At 38.0% G+C, this 20,000-nt stretch overlaps 1 protein-coding gene and 1 long non-coding RNA gene across 4 annotated transcripts in view; one reads left to right on the top strand and one right to left on the bottom strand.

Annotated features, from left to right (window-relative positions):
* Window positions 1-18,636, bottom strand: part of LOC122634493 — a 28,658-nt gene extending 10,022 nt beyond the window's left edge. Inside the window, exons 1-3 of the long non-coding RNA XR_006328401.1 lie at window positions 18,622-18,636; window positions 6,643-6,650; window positions 5,208-5,233 (exon numbers count right to left, since the gene is read on the bottom strand). This is a non-coding gene — a long non-coding RNA (uncharacterized LOC122634493). The remainder of the gene's footprint in view (window positions 1-5,207; window positions 5,234-6,642; window positions 6,651-18,621) is intronic.
* LOC122634491 (opioid-binding protein/cell adhesion molecule homolog) overlaps window positions 1-20,000 on the top strand; it is a 57,381-nt gene that overhangs the window by 3,186 nt on the left and 34,195 nt on the right. For 2 of the 3 annotated variants that reach the window (XM_043823482.1, XM_043823481.1), the window contains exon 2: window positions 11,212-11,264. The exons of the other annotated variant lie outside the window; for it this stretch is intronic. In XM_043823482.1, coding sequence (XP_043679417.1) covers window positions 11,212-11,264 — 53 coding nt within the window. The remainder of the gene's footprint in view (window positions 1-11,211; window positions 11,265-20,000) is intronic. 3 annotated transcript variants of the gene reach the window in all.

Below are 20,000 nucleotides of genomic sequence, written 5' to 3'. Positions count from 1 at the left end.
GAAGAAGACGAACATCGACTGGAATGATAACGTCGTTACGTTAGAATTTCACGTTAACGAAGCAGAGGTAGTTTTTAAAGGAAGGTACGAAAAATTCAGTTCAGAGCACTCAAAGCCATCGTTAACGTTCTCGTAAGAATCACCAGGTTAGTAAATGATACTAAACGGTCTCTGTGATATTCGTGTCGTGTATTATAAAATATAATTAAGAATTAGGTATCTCTTTAATGAGTCAAACGTACTGTGAAAAGAAAAGTGTATCCAGTAGTTGAAGAAAATTCATGGAGCAGAAACGCATCGACGTTTTACGAACGATCGATCTCGTCGAACGTTGCAAATGCCTCTGTCGATCGTTCGGACGGGCATAAATATTTATTCGACGTCGTTACGCGTATGTACGTTAATCTGCGGATCGACAAGCTTAAAGAAATGCCTTCCGTTATTCCATAGCGAGAATTCGTAGCTTTCGTGCTTGGTTATATTTTTCGTGGGAATTCTCGATATTCGATAGAAAAGCACCTCGAATGAAGAGAACGAATGTTGGAATAAACAGGAGTATAAAAGAGTAAAAGAGAGAGAGAGAGAGAGGGGGGAGGGAGAGAGGAAGATAGAGATAGAGAAATCCGCTTGGTCGCACAAACATTCCAAACATTTCCTACCCTCTTACATATGTATATTACATTTTGTTAGTTATATAACACAGACGTAAAATGTATTTCCTTTGCGGAGAAGTCATACTATACGAATACAAACTTCTCATTGAGAATTCTACTCGAACGCGATCGACCGTTAAGCACGCGTTTTCACGCGCGAAGAGTTGGATTGTTTAACCGTGCTTTCATGCTTTGTACTAGAGAGTTTACGGATCTCTCTCTTTCTCTCGGTGAAAGAGCATCGAGAGACACACCGGCATATAAGCGATAGGATCTCCAAGTACGAGACGTACAAGTCGCGCGCATCGCATGTTCGCACGGGTAAACCTGTAAATTAGCAGGCTGCTTTGACTTCGCTTTCGCGAACTCCAGTAACGATCTTTTAACTTCTCTTACGAGCTTGCCTACGTTTCACGACGTGAAAGCGTAGTTTTCTTACCTTATTGCATCCATCTTATATCTTAACGGTTTATTCCTTCTTACGTTGCTAATCCTTTAAGAAGATATACGTATGCTTTTCGTTTCTTATTAACGGAGTCTTTTACGATTTTTTTTTTCTTTTTTCTTTTCTTTCTTTTTCTCTTTCTTTCTTCTTTATATTCTCTTACATTCCTTAAAAATTCATTATTTTATCATCGATTTATCATTGCATTATCGTATTTATATGATGTGCGTTATTGATCTTACGATAAAAGGATTAGAAGTATTATCTTAGTTGCATCTCGTATGATTAATCAAAAGAATTAGGAAAGTTTGCCTAAACGAATGGTGTGTCTTCTCCTATCGGTATCGGTTTGCTCGATCACGACTCGGCTCTAGGATATTCCTAGACCGTAATAGTTTCGTAGGAAGGTTTACGCTCGAGATATCCTTACTCGCATCCCGCAGTTTCTATCCATGTGCATCTCTTTCCCTATCGTCGTATCTTAACTTTCCCACAAACCACCAGGTCTGTGCGGCGCCCGCACAAATTTCGTAGTTAATTAGCAACGATGAATCGCGTTACCTTTGCAAAAGACTCCCTCTCGGAAGAAGAGTGCTTATCGTGGATGCGCTTATTACCTCTTACAGTCTTTTTCTTTTCTTTTTCTCTTTTCTCTCTCTCTCTCTCTCTCTCTCTCTTTTTCTTCTTTTTCTTTCCCTTCATCTTTTTTCTCTTTAATCGTCAATGCACTTTTTTATCAGAGAGTGCAATGAGGTCTCTTCATTTTATGAAAAAAGAATGAATAAGATTTCAGGTTGAGTTTTCTTTTCTTTTTTCGTCCTTTATTTTTTTTTTCTTTTCTCTTTTTCCATGTAGTTTTGCGCGTTCTCCGCTCTTAGTTATTAATCGTTGACCAACTAAGGCTTCTACTAATACTTTTCATCCCTTTCGAAATATATTGTTCTATCTCAGTATTCATTTTTAAAACATATTACGTTTTTCATTTACAACATTCTAAAGTAAAGTACTATATGTGGTTGTTTAATTTATTGACATGATATTTCGGAAATTTTGCGTTAGATGGATAGTCTCTGAAAAAGATTAACTCTTTGAAAAATTCGTATACACGAATATAACTTTTTTTAATACTTTTAGATCAGACGTTTAAAATTTATTTTCGATGTTTTTCAATATACTTATTAAAAAGTTATGAGCGCTGCATAATAAATGTGTTCAAAAATATCATCAAAAGGACTTTATTCAACAAAAAAATATGTTATTAACTTTCATCCCTAATATTTTCATACGAAGTCTCTAAAAACGATTTTTATATTTAATACTTTACATATATACATATATTCATATTTGCATTAAAAATTTAAATATGTAACAATAACGGATAAACATTAGAACAATAAGTTCTAACTTATTGTTCGTTTATAAATGGGAAACGTTGTCTAATGATTTTAAGAAATGTAGGTGAAACAATATGAATTATCTAATGGAATTTCCACACACATAAGCTTGATTATATTTCAACGTCGGACATCTTCACCGTTTCCTACAAGATCCGATTCTTTAATCTATCTGAAGTAAAATTGAAGAAAAAGAAGAGATTCAAAAATTAGAACAAAAATCTTGAGGCGTTCTCCTATCGAGCTAGAGCGCGCGTGTGCTCTCTCTTCTTTTCCCTTACACTCGTCCTCCTCCTCCTTCTTCACGCGACGTAATCAATCACTTCATTTCGTAGCTTCCCCGATGAAAAATCACCGAGTCTGCGATAAATCACGGTGCAAAGTTATGAAATATCCACACGCGCATGGCCGGCCGCTGACCGAGACGATGCGTGACCACGATCGTCTTACCCTCTTTCTCACTCTCTCTCTCTCTTTCTCTCGCTCTTCTTCTCGAACATATTATAGAAGGCTTTTTCACATGGACTCCCATCCGATTCTCGTAGGGCATATAGAAAGATGAGGAAAAGAAGAGGAGGAAGAAACGTATCGGAAAGAAATGGATCCTCTCGATAGCCTCAGCGATGAAATTGCGATTGTATGAGTTGTGAGCATGAAAGATAAGTAAAAGAAGGAAGCCTAAAACGAGATCAGCTCATATGAATTTCTCTTCTCTCTTTCTCTCTCATTCTTTCTCTTTCTCTTTCATTTTTTCTCCTTTTTCCATCGACATCGACGTTTAAAAGTCTTATCCGTCCAGTCTTTAACGCTGAATTTGCCTCGGATATATCAAACGCTTTAGCAAAATGAATGAGATGTAAACAAGTTTTCTGGCGTTCCGCCGCAGATATTACATTCTAGTCGGCTTTGGCTTCGTCCTTTGTACCTGGAGATAAATCGCCTTCAACGGCTAGCAAAACCGATTTATCGTTACTCTTCGAGACTACGCTACTCATCCTCGTTATTGGCTGAATGTAACGAACCTTTGCTTTTTTTTCCCTCTCTTCCTCTCTCACTTTCTTCATATATTCTTCTTTATCTTTCTCTTTCTCTTTTTTTCTTTCTTTCTTTATTTCTTTCAGTTTTGTCCTTTTATTCTTCCCATGGATATTATTCTCTCGTTTTGACACATCTTTGCGAATCTCTGCGATTGATTTCTTTCTTCTTTCTTACATTTCCCATTTATAAACGAACTCGTTTGAAATCCCTTCGCTTGTTCTTTTATTTCTTCGTTCGTTCGTTCGTTCGTTCGTTCGTTCGTTTCTCCCACGTCGTTCATAAGGAACCGATGCAAGAAGAAATATTTAGAAAAGAAACGTACTACGTAAGTTCTTACATACGTCAGCATATATTTACATTGTCTTTACTCACGGAAATCGTTCGTCTTCTTCTGGTAATACGTAAAATGACTTCGACCAACCAAAACGTCTCGTTAGCACGGTAAGAAAAAAAGAAAAAAAGAGAAAAAAGAGAGAGAGAGAGAGAGAGAGAGAGAAAAGAAAAAAAAAAGAAAAAGAAAGCGAAATCGTAAGGAGGGGATAGGGGTAGGGGAGGAGGAGTGGGGAGGGTTTGAGGGGTTAAAAGACGGGGGATAGCGTTTTCTTGTTAGTAAAACAAAGAGGAGAAGCAGTTAAAAGGGGAAGGAGTATCAAAGGGAAGGAGAAAGCGCGAAATTTCCATTCGACTCCGTTTCCTTTCTGCTCTTTCCTATTCTTATCTCTCGTCGGCCGCTCGTTCTCTTCGCCCGATCCACAGGATTTCTCGGTACCTTTTAATTGGATTACTCTATTTAACGATTCCGTGCTAGGGACAAGTATCGAGACCGCCTGCAAACTTTCTCCCGGAGAGATATCCTTTAGAAGAAAAAGACTTTCTAGAAGAAGAATTCGTTCCTTTCTAAATAGTAACGTTGGTAAGAGTAACTGTGACCGGCTGAAACAATATTTTTTTCTGTCGGCACGCACCCTAACAATACGTCCACGATATTTGTACGTTGTGGTATTTAACCAACCCCGTTATGCCAAAGGATGTAGTTATACGATTCGTTTCCCTTAAGAATACCCCACATATCCCATTCTTCGTCCTTTCGTTGCTTCTTCTAATTGAAACACACAGAGCTTTCCTCGAGCTTTCGCTATTTTCTCTCTCTTTAGCGTATCATCGAGACGAAGAAAGAAAGAAAGAGAAATAGTGAAAGAGAGGGAGAAAGAGAGAGAGAGGGAGAGAGAGAGGGAGAGAGAAAGAGAAAGCTTCTGGTAATAGGGCGGTGCGATACCGAGGCCCAATTAACGGCTTTTCTGGGGCAAGTGTTTAAACTTAAGTAAAGGCTGGAAGCTCGCTGAAATACGAAATTCTCGCAGTCTGATTAACTTCACCGCGAAATCAATGAGTAGCAGCCAGAGAAAGGAGGAATGGAAACGTAGAAGAGAGGAACAGGACCGAAGGCTATAGGGACGGAGAGGACTATATAACTACCCCATTATCAACCTCATTAAAGGTACCACCTACCCCACCGAACACCTCATCCTAGACTCGGCTAAACTCTCGACCGCCCTCCCCTTTCTCCTTCCATCACCCTTTCGTTCCCGATTTCAGTGGCGTGAGCTTCAGTCCTCGACATGCCAACTATTTTATAGTCGGTTATTTCACCCCAATTAATTAGTACGTACACCCTACCTCTCTCTTTCTTTCTCTCTCTCTCTCTCTCTCTCTCTCTCTCTTCCTCTTTCTCTTTGTCTTCTCTCTTCTATGTTCTATATTATTGACACTTTTTACTGGCCAGTGTTTTCGATTATTTCGTGAAATTAATTTGATGTTATTTATATGACTTTTACAGATATTACATCCTATCTCTCTTTCTCTCTCTCTCTCTCTCTCTCTCTCTCTCTCTCTCTTTCTCGCGATACCCCCTCTCTCTTTCTCTATTTTATTTTCATTTCCCGTTTTAATGAAGATGCGAGAAAATTGCCACGTATGACCTAGCTTAATAAAATAAAATTTTAAACGGTAGCCTAGTCTCCATTTAGTCTTCAATTACCTATTCTTTTTAAAGCGTAAAACTTGTGAATATTTCATTAAGACGAATGTGTCGCTCTTCATCTCGTTCGCAATGAACGCAACGATCGAAGTGACGATTCGATCTGTCATACGACTCATTCGCGTTTCTCGTTCAGTCGACGAACGCAGTACGTGCCCATTTTCATATATTCTTGCGGAACGTACGTGACTCGGATGTCCGTGCGACGATCCGTGCTGGTTGTAAATAATGGAACGGTTTGCTGTCGCTTCAACCATAGTATTCTTCCGCCTCGTTTAATCCCCCTGTCCGCTTCGTAAAACGACGTAAACCACGAAAAAAGGGCTTCGTTGAATCAACAATGTTACTTATTAGTAACACTGCTGTTTCTCCGGCTAGGTATTATTGATTCGCAGAATTATTCTAGAATATCCTTTTTATGTTCTAACCCACATTACGTGAGTTCTGATCTGACTTTGGTTAAGATTAGAAAGGACAAGAACGGAATGTAGATAAATCGATTCCATCAATACTCTACGTATTAATAGAATATATTTTCTTATTATAAATTATATTTTATCTAGTCTTATTTCCAAGAAAGGAATGTGAAAATCTTCTCTAATTCTCATCCTCTTGCTTTTCTTTTTCTGAATGAGATTCTGAAAAAGATTGACCCTTGAAAATAATCGTAGCATCTTCGCTCGCTTTCGCTTCGAGTTCGCTTCACACGCTCCATTTAATCCTTCACGATCTTACCTCACAGAGGACACCTTTCTACGTTTATACAGACAGAGAAGGAATAATCCCCTGTGACTAAAGCGAGCGTCGTTTAGAAATCGCGATATACACGAACTCGGAAATCGTTCTCGAAGAGAGAAATCTTTCATCGTACCTCGAGGATCTCTACGAGTTTATATGCACGCAAAGGAATCGTCTTTTTATTTTATTTTTCCTTACGCGTCATCCTACGTCAGTAGTTCAGAGTTACCCAAAGCATTTTCTATTTTATCCTTCTCCTTCTTCCTCCCTCGTTTCTCTGCCTTTTCTTTCTCTTTCTCTTTTTTCTTTCTCTTTTTTCTCTGTCTTTTTTCTTACTCTTTTTCCTTTTCCCTTTTTTTTTGTCTTTTTACAGGATTTTATATACCTATACACACACATACATATATATAAAAATACACATACCAAGATTCTACATTGACGTCTCTCGTAAACTCTGAAGCAGTTAAAAGAGTCATTTCGTGTGACCGACGCGTGTACTTTGAAAGAAGAGATTGCGGTTTAGTGAAAAACAGAATAAAGGAGGTAAGGAAAAAAAAAGTAAAGATAGAAAGGAAGGAAGGAAGGAAGGAAGGAAGGAAGGAAGGAAGGAAGAAAAGAGGTAAATTTATCCACATACGTTGCGTGCGAAGCCGTGCACGTTTCCGCTTCCACTTTCTTATGTAAAGCATTCCGTTCGTAAGTTATTCTCGTTGAGAATTCCGTAAATACTTGGCAGGTACCGGTAGTAAGATGGCGACGGTTAAGGGGGAGACCGTGAAATAAGAAGAAAAAAAGAAAAGGTGGATATAGTAGAACGATTTGAACGAAGCGGCACGCCCGACTCGTATTAGCGACGACAATCCTTCGTGGCGTTTTAATATCCTGCTTTAATATCCGCGCCGGGACGCTTTGTTCTTTATTCTCAGTCGATCGTTTGCTAGCGTTCTAGCTTTACTAGCGTCCAAGCTGACCAGCTGACCGGTGCTACTTCTAACCTATTCCTGGCCGCATCGAAACTCCATTTTCTACTGTCACGGACCATTCGTTTTTCCCTCGAGTCACCGCTTCGATTTGCGTTTCTCTTTCCCCTTATCCCTCTTACTCACTCACTCTCTCTCTCTCTCTCTCTCTCTCTCTCTTTCTCTCTTTCTTTTCTCTCTATCTGTAAAAGAGGAAATAGATCGTGTAAGATAAAAAAGCTCATCTCATTTCCTCCGTTTTAATACAAATACGAGATATTAGTCATTAATGATGTGTACGAGCTTTTCAAGCTTTTCAAGCGAAAAAACGAGGTTTGATTAACATTCCTTTGAGAAGATCATAGTTATTATAACTATTCAAATTGAACTAGATTCGACCTTTTTCTTACTTAGGTAGATAGAAATAGAAATTATTTTGATCCTATGGAAAAGTTATTTTCTCCATGTCATTATGTCGTATATGTAACTTCTTCGAAGAGGAGAAAGAGAAGAGACAGAGAGAGAAAGAGAGAGAGAGAGAGAGAGAGAGATAGAAGGAGACAGGGACAAAGACAGAGACAGACAGAGAGGGAGCGTTTCCAGGACGATAGGAAGCAGGAATGTCGAGTCCATGGCGTGCCTTGATGTAACCCGAAAGTCCGGTCGTTGTGAAGCGGGGCATACGCGACTTGTCACTGATTTGCGTGCGTTCAAAGGGCAGGATCTGCGTGCTCGTGCCGTTTAATGGGATCCTTTGTGCGATATACCGCACGACTGTCGGCGGCAATAGGTGTGCGCACGTGTGTTTCTAGCACGTGTCCATTCGTTCGACTCTCACTCTAGACACGATTTCTCCTCGCGGGGTCATAAAGATTACCCTTGGTCCCTCCGTGTTATTCTCTCCAATAATTTCTTCTTTTTTTCTTTTTACCAAATAATATACCCTTTTTGAAAATAAATTATTACATATATATATATATATATATATATATATATATATATATATATATATATATATTATCTACATACACATTTCTGATCTAGTTCAATCATTTTGCAATTTGATATAACTTTCTTATCGTATTCGAATGATTCAACGAAGAAGCTCAACGATTTTCTCTATTATTTTTCAATTTTTCAAATCTCGCATAAAGTAAAGGATTATTCTCACGAGATCCTATTCTTACAATAACTATAACGTTAGTGTTCTTAGAGATGATGAAGTAAAAGCTATGGATCAAAGCGTAGCACACCCTATGGAGATCTCGATTCGTGAAAAGACAAGATCACTATAATCGTTATGTTCGATGAAATAACCGGAACGCCTGCGTGGCGCCAAACCGATCCACCTGACGGCATCAAGTTTTCATTTGGTGCGAGATCGCGTGTCGCAAATTACCGGTATCCGGCTAGACCTCCCACTCTTAGACAGCCCCTACCAAATCGATTTGCGTTCGACGTTCGTACCTCCCTTCCGACGCCGACATAATAGAGAAGACGATACGTAGATAGATAATTGTCGTCAGTAGATGGACGCTCGACTACTTTGTTTCCTTACTTTCTTAGAAATTTCTAATACCCTTTAGAAATCCTTTAGATATCTCTAAGAAAGCTCGAAGGGGAAGATCTCGTTTCGAGTTATAAGAGGATTATCGCCGAATATACTGCTACTCTGCAGGAGCTTCACGAATTTCTTTCTTTTCAGAACTCTAATCGATTACTTTTCTACCACGGGGAAAAACGCGAGAGAGAGATTTATAAAGTGCACGGATTCACGCGCACGTGTCTTACGAACGAGCGGAAAATGTAAGGAAAAACGAGTGATACGTTCGTTTCTGTTTTCTATTTTCTTCTTTTTCCTCTTCCTCCTTTTCTCTCTCTCTCTCTCTCTCTCTCTCTTTTTGTTTCACTTGTTCCTTCTTTTTTCCTTTCTTTCTTTCTTTCTTTCTTTTTCTTTTTCGTTTATTTTTCTTTCTTTTTGTTTTTCTCTTTTTGTTTTTTATTCTTTCCCCCGACCTGGAAGGAAAATCTTCTTGAGAAAAATCTCTGAGCGTGGAAACGATTTTCCTTCGAACGACTTACCTCGACCCACCTGTTCTCCTAGACGATCTCACCTATTTCGTCGCAAGGATATAGGAGGCTTGCCGCCGACTAAATTGTGTTTTAAGCTCGAACTTTACGCCGCTTCCAAGCCAAGAGAGAGAGAAAGAGAAAGATAGAGAGGGAGAGAGGAAGAGAGAGAGAGAGAGAGAGAGAGAGAGAGAGAGAGAAAGGGAGAAAGAGAGAAAGAGAGATAACTTGCGATACTGTTATCCTTGCTAAGTGTCCCAGTCAAGACGTCCTACTTTACAAATCCTAAAGTCTGTGTCGATGTGCAATACATTTTACACTTTTCTATCTTTCTCTTTCTCTCTCTTCCTCTCTCTTACTCTCCCTAACAAGTCTCTTTCGTTTTCGTTTTCTACGCTCGACAAAGACAAAAGTCGTTTCTTTGTAACGGTATAAAACTCAGATGGTTTCTCTACGGCTTCGTAATGAGATGCATTAACTTTCGGTATAGTTCGTCAGCATACCGATTAATTATTATTCATATCCGGACCGTAGCTTCGAGAGGTGTGATCGTCCCGTGCACTCTGACACGAGAATTAGATATTTAGATGCGGCTTTATCGTGCCTTTCGTAAGATAATCGTTAGTTTTCCTCGTGTTTCTAGGAAAATACAATATTATAAGAACGTCGTTAGAGATAGAGAGAGAGAGAGAGAGAGAGATGCATCTCTTGCATATAATTTCGACTAAACATCCATCTTTCTAGCGTGAAACATCAGAGATCAGTTATTGCTATTAATTTAAATTTATTTTTTAAGTTTTGTAAGTATATGATTTTTCTTTTGCATCTTATTTTTAACCATTCATCATTGTTACGATTGCCGATAGAATTTGATCAATTAAAAAGGTAAACAAGTTTATCGAACTGATATATATATATAGCTTTTCTTCGAGTAACTTTATCGTTGACTCGTTAGCATTGTTCATGCGAGATATCGTAGTACAGTTTCAAGACTCATCGAGTGGAAAGCTCGTCTAACTCTGATCTGTCTTCCAAGAAGGTATGCATCGAACTAGAGACATTTCAATGGTCGTTGATGTAACTTTGATCACGGGGAAGGAGTTTTAGTCCAATGAGTTCTTAAATAAAATCTGTTTAATATATAATTAATTTTATAATCATATTTCGCGACAAGCACATTTCAATTAATTATTTATGCTGTTCTTTTTTCTGGTTTCATTTCTTTTTCACTGTCTTCTTTGTTTTTTTTTTGTTTTTTAAATTCCGGAAACCAAATAAAAAGAATTAGAAGAAAAAGCTGTGAAAGGTAACACATATAGCGGTTCAAATAAAAGATCCTAGCGTTCTAAATGGGCTGAGACTTTCGACTCGTGGTAAAGTACAAAAGTTTCAACGGCAGTACCATCTCGATGTTACGGTAAATGGACAAAACTCCAACGTGGACTCCGGTGTTTACTTACCTTAGCGTCTCACGGGATTAACGCTTGGCCGAAGGAGTCGGTGAAATTAAAAAGAAAATGAGCCGACGGTTTCGACCGCGCCTACTCAAAGATCTTTCCGCGGTCGCGACCCTTTCTTTGCCATCGTTGCAGGAATATAACGCGAGAACGGTTTCGCGGCCTTAGAACTATCTTTTAATACTTCGAAACGGTGCCGTTTATTCCACAGGGACCGTTGCTATGAACTCGCGAATTAATAGAATTTTTAATTAAAATGCACCGTAATTGTTCCGAGGAGGAAGGCGAAGAGTGAGATGGGATAGGAATGAGAGAAATAGAGATAGAGATAGAGATAGAGATGGAGATGGAGATAGAGATATAGAGAGAAAGAAAGAGATGGCGCGAGACTAAGAGTAACAAAAAAATTTTGTGTGGAGTACAATAGTGGAAAACCGAAGGAGAAAAAGGGCGCGAAAAGCGGATTGCGAAGGTAAAATGGAAAGAGAAACAGAGAGAGAGAGAGAGAGAGAGAGAGAGAGAGAGAGAGAAGAAAGAGAATGTGGAAAGAGAAAAAAAGGGAGACGGGGTTACAGATAGAGAGTTTATTACCGAGATCTGATTACAGCGGTCGTAGGGGATTTAATCTCGCGACTGTTATTGTACGCTGCAGGTGTATCGCTTAAATTTGAATGCACCGATATTGTTGTTACGTCCGAACACATAATAGTTTACCACGACCATTCGGCTTTTTCCACGGAGCCACTCGTTCCGCCTCGGTTATTTTTATTCAGCGTGATAAGTGGATTCCGTAAGCATCGATCCGTCTTATTCATCCTTGTGATATAAAGGAGAACGTAACATTTCGATTTTTGATACATATGCTTGCGAATAAGAACTCAGTTTTCACGTATCTAACTGATTTTTCTAAAACTAAGACGCTGGGGACTAAGATGAATTCTTCGTTTTTTCTCTTCTTTCTTTTTCTCCTCTTTTTTTTTTTCTTTTTCTTTTTACTCATTTCAAAGGAAAGAAAGTAAAGACGAATAGCTTGAGATTTTCCATCGAAATCATTCTTCGTACCTTTATCTTCGTGACATTAGCAGACGTTGGTCAGGTTTCTAAGTACAGAGTTGGTCAAAACTTCCTGGGTGGTTTTAAAAATCAATTGGTTAGTCTTTCTCAAGACATTACTGATTAATTCCTACTTTTCTTTTTTTCTTTTCTTCGGATTGTAAAATTGCAAGCATAGGAAAAATGATGTAGGAGTTTTTGGCCCACCTAGGAACTTTTGGCCCACTCTGTACTTTCCTCAGTTACCATTATGCACGAACGAATAACGAAGTAATCATCCCTCGAGCATATTAGAAACTCACTTATAGTAAAATGATTATCAGCACTCTCGTGCAATCTCGTTTCAGCGTTTTAACACGACGAACAATATAATTTTGTGGAGATGGTGAAATTGCGTTCTAACCATGGAAAACTTTTCTCCTTGAATATTCCCGAGGCTTTCGTCGTTCTCCAACCTTTTTCTCGTATAGATACCCTTGAAGTTACCATGATGCTCGCTTACGCAACGTCCGTCCTCGTTACAGCGTCACCAAAAGCGGATTTTCTAATGAACGATATGACTCTCGTTATTCATTAGCAAATTGTTCGGGGGTGGCCATTTAACAAGCCAACAGCTGGAACTTCCCTTCTATATTTCCCTTCAGGCGTTCCATATCGATGAGAGAAATCGTCTATCGTTCATGCTTCGGCAACATATTTTATGATGACATAAACGGAAGATAGGCGATCATCGACTAACCGACCGAACGCGAACAGAAGCTTTCGCATGTGCTCGGATAATTCGTTTTGTTTCACGATTAAGAAGGGTTGCGATGGGTCAATCTCTTCTTCACAGCTTATTCCATAGAAACCTAAATGTATATCTATCCAGGTACATATACCTTTACATATCTACATATACAGAACCGAGAACTATGTGGTCACGATTACCGGAAGAGGTTTGGAATCGCTAATCCGCTAGCTCTCTTTTGAAAATTTTTCTCCAGTAAAATCGATTCCCATTAAAAGTACGTGAGAAAGTATTCGTTTCTCCGACCTTTCTCTCTCTCTCTCTCTCTCTCTCTCTCTCTCTCTCTCTCTCTCTCTCTCTCTCTCTCTCGACTCATTTACAGACCCATTACACGTTCAAACCACACAATTCTCTCTCTCTCTCTTTCGATCTCTCTCTCTTTCTCTCTTTCTCTTTCTCGTGTCGAGAACACACTCGACTCGAGTTCGTTCAACGAACGATCCCTTCGTTGTATATATACATACATACATACCTATATACATATACATAACATACAGACCAAACGTGAATTATGAAGCTTAATACGTACGAACACGAGATTTTCCAACTCGCGGAAGAGGAAATAAAAAGGCGTGACTCGACGGTAGCATGTACTTTAGTCTTCGATCCATGTCGATCGGTTTCGATCGTTTTCGATCGAAGTCACGGTGCGGTTTTCGAACGACGGGACAAACCGATCGATGGGACTCTCCCCGTAAGTTGTGTTGACTACGTTTGCGTGTGTACCGCGTGTTCGTGTAACGCGTTGTGTACCGGCAAACCTATATGTCCGTTCGAGAATAGGGAAAGCCTTGCTAGTACAGATAGGTGCTGGCGAAAGACCACGATAACGCTTATCTGCTTCCTGGATTTATTGCCAGCGCAATGAAAACGCAGCCGACGAGCCGCTCTTCCCTGCCCATTCCGATGTTAATTAGTCCGGGGGCCACGGTCCGAGCGTATTCTTAGAACGTTATAGATTATGGTTACGACGTCTATCAGACTCATTGGGGGAACAATGCCAAACGACGTGACGACGTTGACATACTTTTTCACCAAAACGTCACTCTAAACACGCGATTCACTCTTCTTTATTCTCTCTTTCTCTCTCTTTCTCTCTTATTCGCTATTTTATATTTCTTTTTTACGTTTTCTTTCTATGAGAAAATAATGTACATACATAGGCTGTCCTAAAGATACATGAGATTCGTGTGCATTCTCCCGACGATGATCTCGAACAAAACCCTTCCCGAATGCTAGTAACTATTCAACTCGAAGTGTAAGCTTGATGAATGTAACATATATGAATGTAACGCACGTATCTATGTATGTGAAAGTAATATCGAAGACATTTTCCAATCTATTGCGGGTTTCTTTTTTTTTTATCCTATTATCAATCTGATCGAGAAGTAATGTCGATATCTTCGAGCTATATTTATTACTTTCATATACTTATTTTGAAAGTAATATTGAATAAATATTAACCAATATTACAAGTTTCGACAATAATGTATTAATTTCCGGCACTCTGATATCTTTTTTATTGAAAATTATATCGCACTTAATAAATCGTGTTATATTATTTACATATTTAGATATGAAGAATATTGCAAATATATATTGGCTTATAAGATATGTATGGATGTAAGGAAAGAAAAAAATAGGAAAGGAAAAACAAAATCATAAAAATCTTGACGATCTCTTTCGTAATTGGGAAGTTTACAAAGTTTCCTTAATTACGATTAATGCAAAATCCTTCGGCCGTAACAGGATGAATCGATAGCTTCTTCGCCGAAGTCGAAGCACTTCGTAGTTCGATCGACGAAGCTGTCGAGTATCCTATCTCATAAATAATCGAGTTTAGGTTATCGGTATCGATCGCGAATTAAATCCTTACGCGGGAGTATTCGATTAAGGGTATGTCGCACGGTAAAGCGCACACTCGGAATTGCGATTCAAAGGGCATAGCTTTATAGCACATTGCAATTCGTACAATCAAATGTCTTGAGGTTTGCGCGGTATTCACTCTCATTCTCCTCTTCCTCTCTCTTTCCCTCCCACCCTTATTCTCTATCTATTATCCTTCTCGCTCTTCTCGAAGCTCCTTTTAGAAGAGACCCTCAATCCTTGTAGATGTGAAACGGTATCAAAGCAAGAATTCGTATTCGGCATCGTTAGCCGATGTAGTTCGGATATTTGCTGTTCGTCCTTATCTCACGATACATTCATAACTTTACCATCGAATTTATTGTCTCGAACTTTGTTGTTGTTTGTCGAAATATATCGACATACTGAAAAGAATCCCCATTCTATTTCCCTCTAACTATTGAATTGAATTACAATGGATTCATTATCTTTTGTTATATTCTTTAAAAATGAAAGATATTGATTAACGCAGACGTATAATTGATTAAAAAATAAAATATTATGAATGGAAATAAAAAGCTTTGGATAAATTAATGAATCGTATAAAAATTCAATAATATTAATAACAGTGGAAATTCAAATAATATATTATTATAAGTTGAATCTTCGTAACGAGTTAACTCATCCTCCTCTTTGGTTAACAGGTGTTCCTGTAACTAATACAAAAAATAACGATCAAATGGGTCGTTCAGTTGAATTTTCCAAATCAAGACCGACACTTTCGGCGATTCAAATTTATCCAAGCGTACACGTCGCCTACCGATAGATTTTGATGCACTCGTTGTAATTTGGTCGTCTCTGAAGCGACATAGCGTACGGTTATGTATAGAATTTGCACTCGTTTTATCGACGCCGATTGTTTTATATTTGATGAAAGTTGTCTATTGATTTTTTTATATTTTATTTTTTATGTTATCACGAGTATTCACTTTGATTCGATAAATATAATAAAAAAAGCAGAAAATACTTTTTAGAAAATACTTTTTAGAATTTAGTATTTTTATTGCATTTAATTAATAACTTCTTTTTTAATTCGCATGGTATTAATTTAATGTTGTCACGCGCGTTATCTGGTATCCACGATCGAAGGAAAACAAGAAATACTATCGGGTGCTGCTGACGATACATTAATTAGTCCACAAATGATGGTTACAGTAACCTTCCTAACCGTTTCCATCACGTAGTATAAACATTAAACATAAAATTCATTTGCTAGATTGGAATTCTTTTGTCTAATTTCAGAAAAGTACATATGTACACATTACTATTCCAAGCACGAACCGAGTACTTTCTACGTTATCGCTGAATGAGGATCGTGATTCGAGAAATTAAACGGAAAGTTTTCATAAATGTAATAATAAAATAATTAAACGTACTAAAACGTACTCGATAGTATATAATTTTCTTTCCTGAATCGGTGAAAATTTCATGAACTTAAAGAGATATATCAGTTTGTTGGAACCAAAAAAATAAGTGACATTTAGCTTCCCTAGCACGTTTACGTCGTAATCGTGTGACGGAAAAATCGAGTTTAAAAAGGGTATCTTGCATGTAAGGAGAGATCAATTCAGTCGGTTTCACCACCTTCTCGATCGAATCTTCGAATATAAGAAAGTATAGTTACCTTAGAGGAAAGGTGCTAGTTCATATGATCTCGCGTTCCTTTTATCAAAAACCTCGTGCGGCACATTTTTATCACTCGTAATCAAGCTGCCACGATATATGAATTACGCGAAAAATATTGTGTCGCATGAGTAGCACGGAAGGAGCGTTGACTTACAGAGAACTCGTGCATAATAATCGACGCTAATTATAACACGATATCGTGTGTCTCGTTAAAAAAAAAAAGGGAAAAGAAAAAGAAAGAAAAAGAAAGAGAAAAAGAATGAGAAAAAGAAAGGAAATACGTGCGTCATGATTTTTTCTTTTTTTTTTTATATATATATAAACTTTTGTCATCTACGAGAAGAAGGAAAATTGAACGAAGAAAAATGTAGATTATCCAAAAATCCTGAAATCTTTCAAATTCCCTGATCCTAATTCTAATTCAACGACGGAAACGTTCTCAAATGAATGTATCAATGGAAGCAAGGGGAGCTAGCAATCTTTTAACGAAACGACGAAAGAATGATAGATAGTATCGCCTATAGGCTCGGGAGTTCGTATCTCAGAGAAGAGAAGAACGTTCTTTTAGGATGAACGTGACGACGCGTCAAGGATTGATGGTTTCTTCAGGATATCGTACTATCTATTCTTTCCAAGGAAGGACGACGTTGCTCGTCGACTTTCTAAGATGAATTTCATTGCATCTCGTAATCTTCTTCTCGTAATCTTCTTCTCGTAATCTTCTCTGCATTTCTCCGAATTAGTTCCTTCATCTCGACAGAAAATTCACCAGCAATTTCTTACATATTTCATGATCGCAATTATGGAAACGCAAACTCGTTTAGCCGGTCATCGAAGAGATCAATATCGATCCCTAGATCCAAGGATGAAATCGTTACGTTTATTTTCAGATGGAATCCGCCTCCATCAATGATAATACCTGAACGTGCTGGGATTCGAAACTCGTTTTGGGTTTCGTCCTTCGATACTTTCTTCTCTGTCCTTTTCTGCATCCACCTTGTGCTCGTCCTTTTCTCTCTTTCTATCTCTCTATCGCTCTTTCTCTCTCCCTCTTCCTCTCTCTCTCTTTCTATTTCTCTCGTTTCCGATCTTTCTATTTCCTTTTGTCGGATTTACATAGACTTCGGGAGGTCAAGCGGGAGATTAGAAACATGGCTTCAAGTCTTTCTACTATACGTAGGTATATTTATTAAATATTCAAATCCTCGAACATCGGCGACCATAATCGCGAAATGATTAAAACCATCACGATAATCGTCGATGATCATATAATCTTCGAAATTCTGCTATTTCCAAGTTTATTTCGAAATCCGATTGTTCTTGTAAATAAGATAAACTAAATGGTAAAGCGAATCGCTTTGTTTTTCGATTTACTTATTTAACGATTAGTATCACAGACTCCAAAGGGATTTTCTTTCGTAAAAGATAAAGTCCAGTCGTCCCAAAGAAACTCTATCTTTCTTTCTTTCTTTCTTTCTCGATGGAGAGCTTTCGGTTCAATTAAAACTGTACCTCGAGGTGTGCAATCTTAAACAGACCTCTTCGATCCCAAGGCTCGGTTCTTTTCTTCTCGTGTTATCCTACTTTCGCGAGGGAATACGTTGTTTCACTGGAAAGTATCATGATATCATCGAAAGTACCTTTCTTTATTATTGCTTCATCCTATTTCATTGATTTTTCCTATTAAAATTAAAATTGCCAAATGCGTCAAAATATATCCAATTCATTTATAATCATCGAAATTATAATCATAATCGTTAACGTTGATCGAAAGCTGTTATTACTTGTCGATTATTTTAAACTCAAGAAATTAAAAATAGCAATGAACCAAGTGTTTTTGTTTTTTTCAAGTATCCGTTAGATCGACGAATTTTATCAGTATATGTTAGTTAACTTTAAATGTTAAAAATCTAAATTAGTATAAAGGAGAGAGAAGAAGAAAGACAGAGAGAGAGAGAGAGAGAGAGAGAGAGAGAGAGAGAGAGAGAGAGAGAGAGAGAGAGAGACGGAGAAAGGGAGAGAGAAAGAGAATCATGTTAATGGTACAAATTCATTAAATATACTTTTATCGAGAATCACTTCTTCCGTTAGAACAATCGAGTAAATGAGCTCGTAAATAATCTCTTTATCTTATTGACATGATTATCGTTATTATCGTTATTATCGAACGTAATGGTCAATGCACTGAATCCAGTTCGTATTATGAAATAACGTTGACTTTTATCACTCGCTTAACCAAAATTTCTCTCGGGTCACTCTCACTTATACTCTCTCAACGTTTTCACGTATATGCTTCGAATACGTTGCGTGATAAATTTTATGGAAAGCGATGAAAGGAGTAGCGTCGAATTTGACGTTCCTCTCCACTTAAACGTTGATCGTTTGAACTTCCGCGGTCAAGCTTTTACGCGAACGGAACTTGCAGATTGGCAAACGGTGAATCGAAACCAGAGACCGCAGAAATATTTTTGCCGTATATGAGTAAGTTGGATCTTTGATGGACGAAATTGATATTGAATCGTCTAGCCGCATTCGTAGTAATTAATGACCCGATATACAATACTGGTAACGTTTGATGGATATTGAGAATAAATATGCCAGATTGTGTGTATAAAAATGACGTAGGAAAGATTTCTAAAGGGCAAAAAAAAAAAGAAAAAAAAGAAAAAAGACAAATCTCAATGTTTTCGTGTTATGAAGAATATCATCATTGATTGATCCATCCCGAATTGAAAATAGATCGGAACGAAAAAAAAATTTTTTTAATTATTAAACAAACTAGAATAGGATAATAGTCTCAAGTCTAGACATTGATTTTCGACTGTAACAAAATTATATTTGTTGTCTTCAAAATTCTTTCGTTCTTTTAGAAACGTTAAAAACACCTTTATACGTAATAATTGTCTTTAATATTCTTTAAGAGTTCCAGACCTTTATGAGTAATTATTCAAAAACGAAGAATTAATGAGATAAATTTCATTTCATTTCTCATTTCATTTCATTTATGACATAACTCATACACAAATAAATAAATACTATTGTCTCTTTTGTAGAAGAATATTCGGTTGACGGTCTATAACAGTTTTGGAAACAGAGAATAGCCTTCTTGTTAGAGTAATGAAAATAAAATACGTCCCCTTTCGAATAGAACCTTCTGCGAAAAGATGTAACAGCGAAGAAGACACGAGAAACAGCTTAGTATGATTGCAACTCCATGCTGTTTGTCAGATAATTTGTCGGAGGAAGTAGCTCTAACTTTGCAAAAGCGACAGCCAGCGAGATAAATGTGTCTTGAGATGTGGCTGACGCTTAATTAACATCGACGTTATTACCGCCAACTATCCTACTGGATCCAGTGTTTCTCATCTCTTTCTCTCTCTTTCTCTCTCTCTCTCTTACTCTCTTTTTATCTGCCTCTCTCTCTCTCTCTCTCTTTTATCTCTACCTCTCTCTCTCTCTCTCGCTTACTCTTGACATCCCCCCGATATTCTTCTCTCTCTCTCTCTCTCTCTCTCTCTCTCTCTCTCTCTCTCTCCCTTCCTTTCCATTACCACGAAGCGAACACCGAAGAGCCTTCGTTCCGAGCGATAATTTAACGCGATTCTCGGAGATCGGTGCGAGATAAGGATTTTGCTCGAGTAATATAAAGAAGCCCAGCTTAGTCTCCGCGCTTGACCCGTTTACGTTAACTCGCCCTATTCACCACCGCACGCCTGGAGTACTTTGCAAACTTTCACACGCTCGTAGGTGGGCTATAAGTATGTACTAGTAAGTAAGACCGTAAGTAAGTAAGTAAGTAAGTAAGTAAGTAAGTAAGTAAGTAAGTAAGCAAGC

Source organism: Vespula pensylvanica, chromosome 15, assembly GCF_014466175.1.
Source record: "Vespula pensylvanica isolate Volc-1 chromosome 15, ASM1446617v1, whole genome shotgun sequence".
Lineage (NCBI taxonomy): Eukaryota > Metazoa > Arthropoda > Insecta > Hymenoptera > Vespidae > Vespula > Vespula pensylvanica.
Note: the sequence above shows the minus strand (reverse complement) of the source record. Positions and strands in the feature narration are given on the sequence as shown.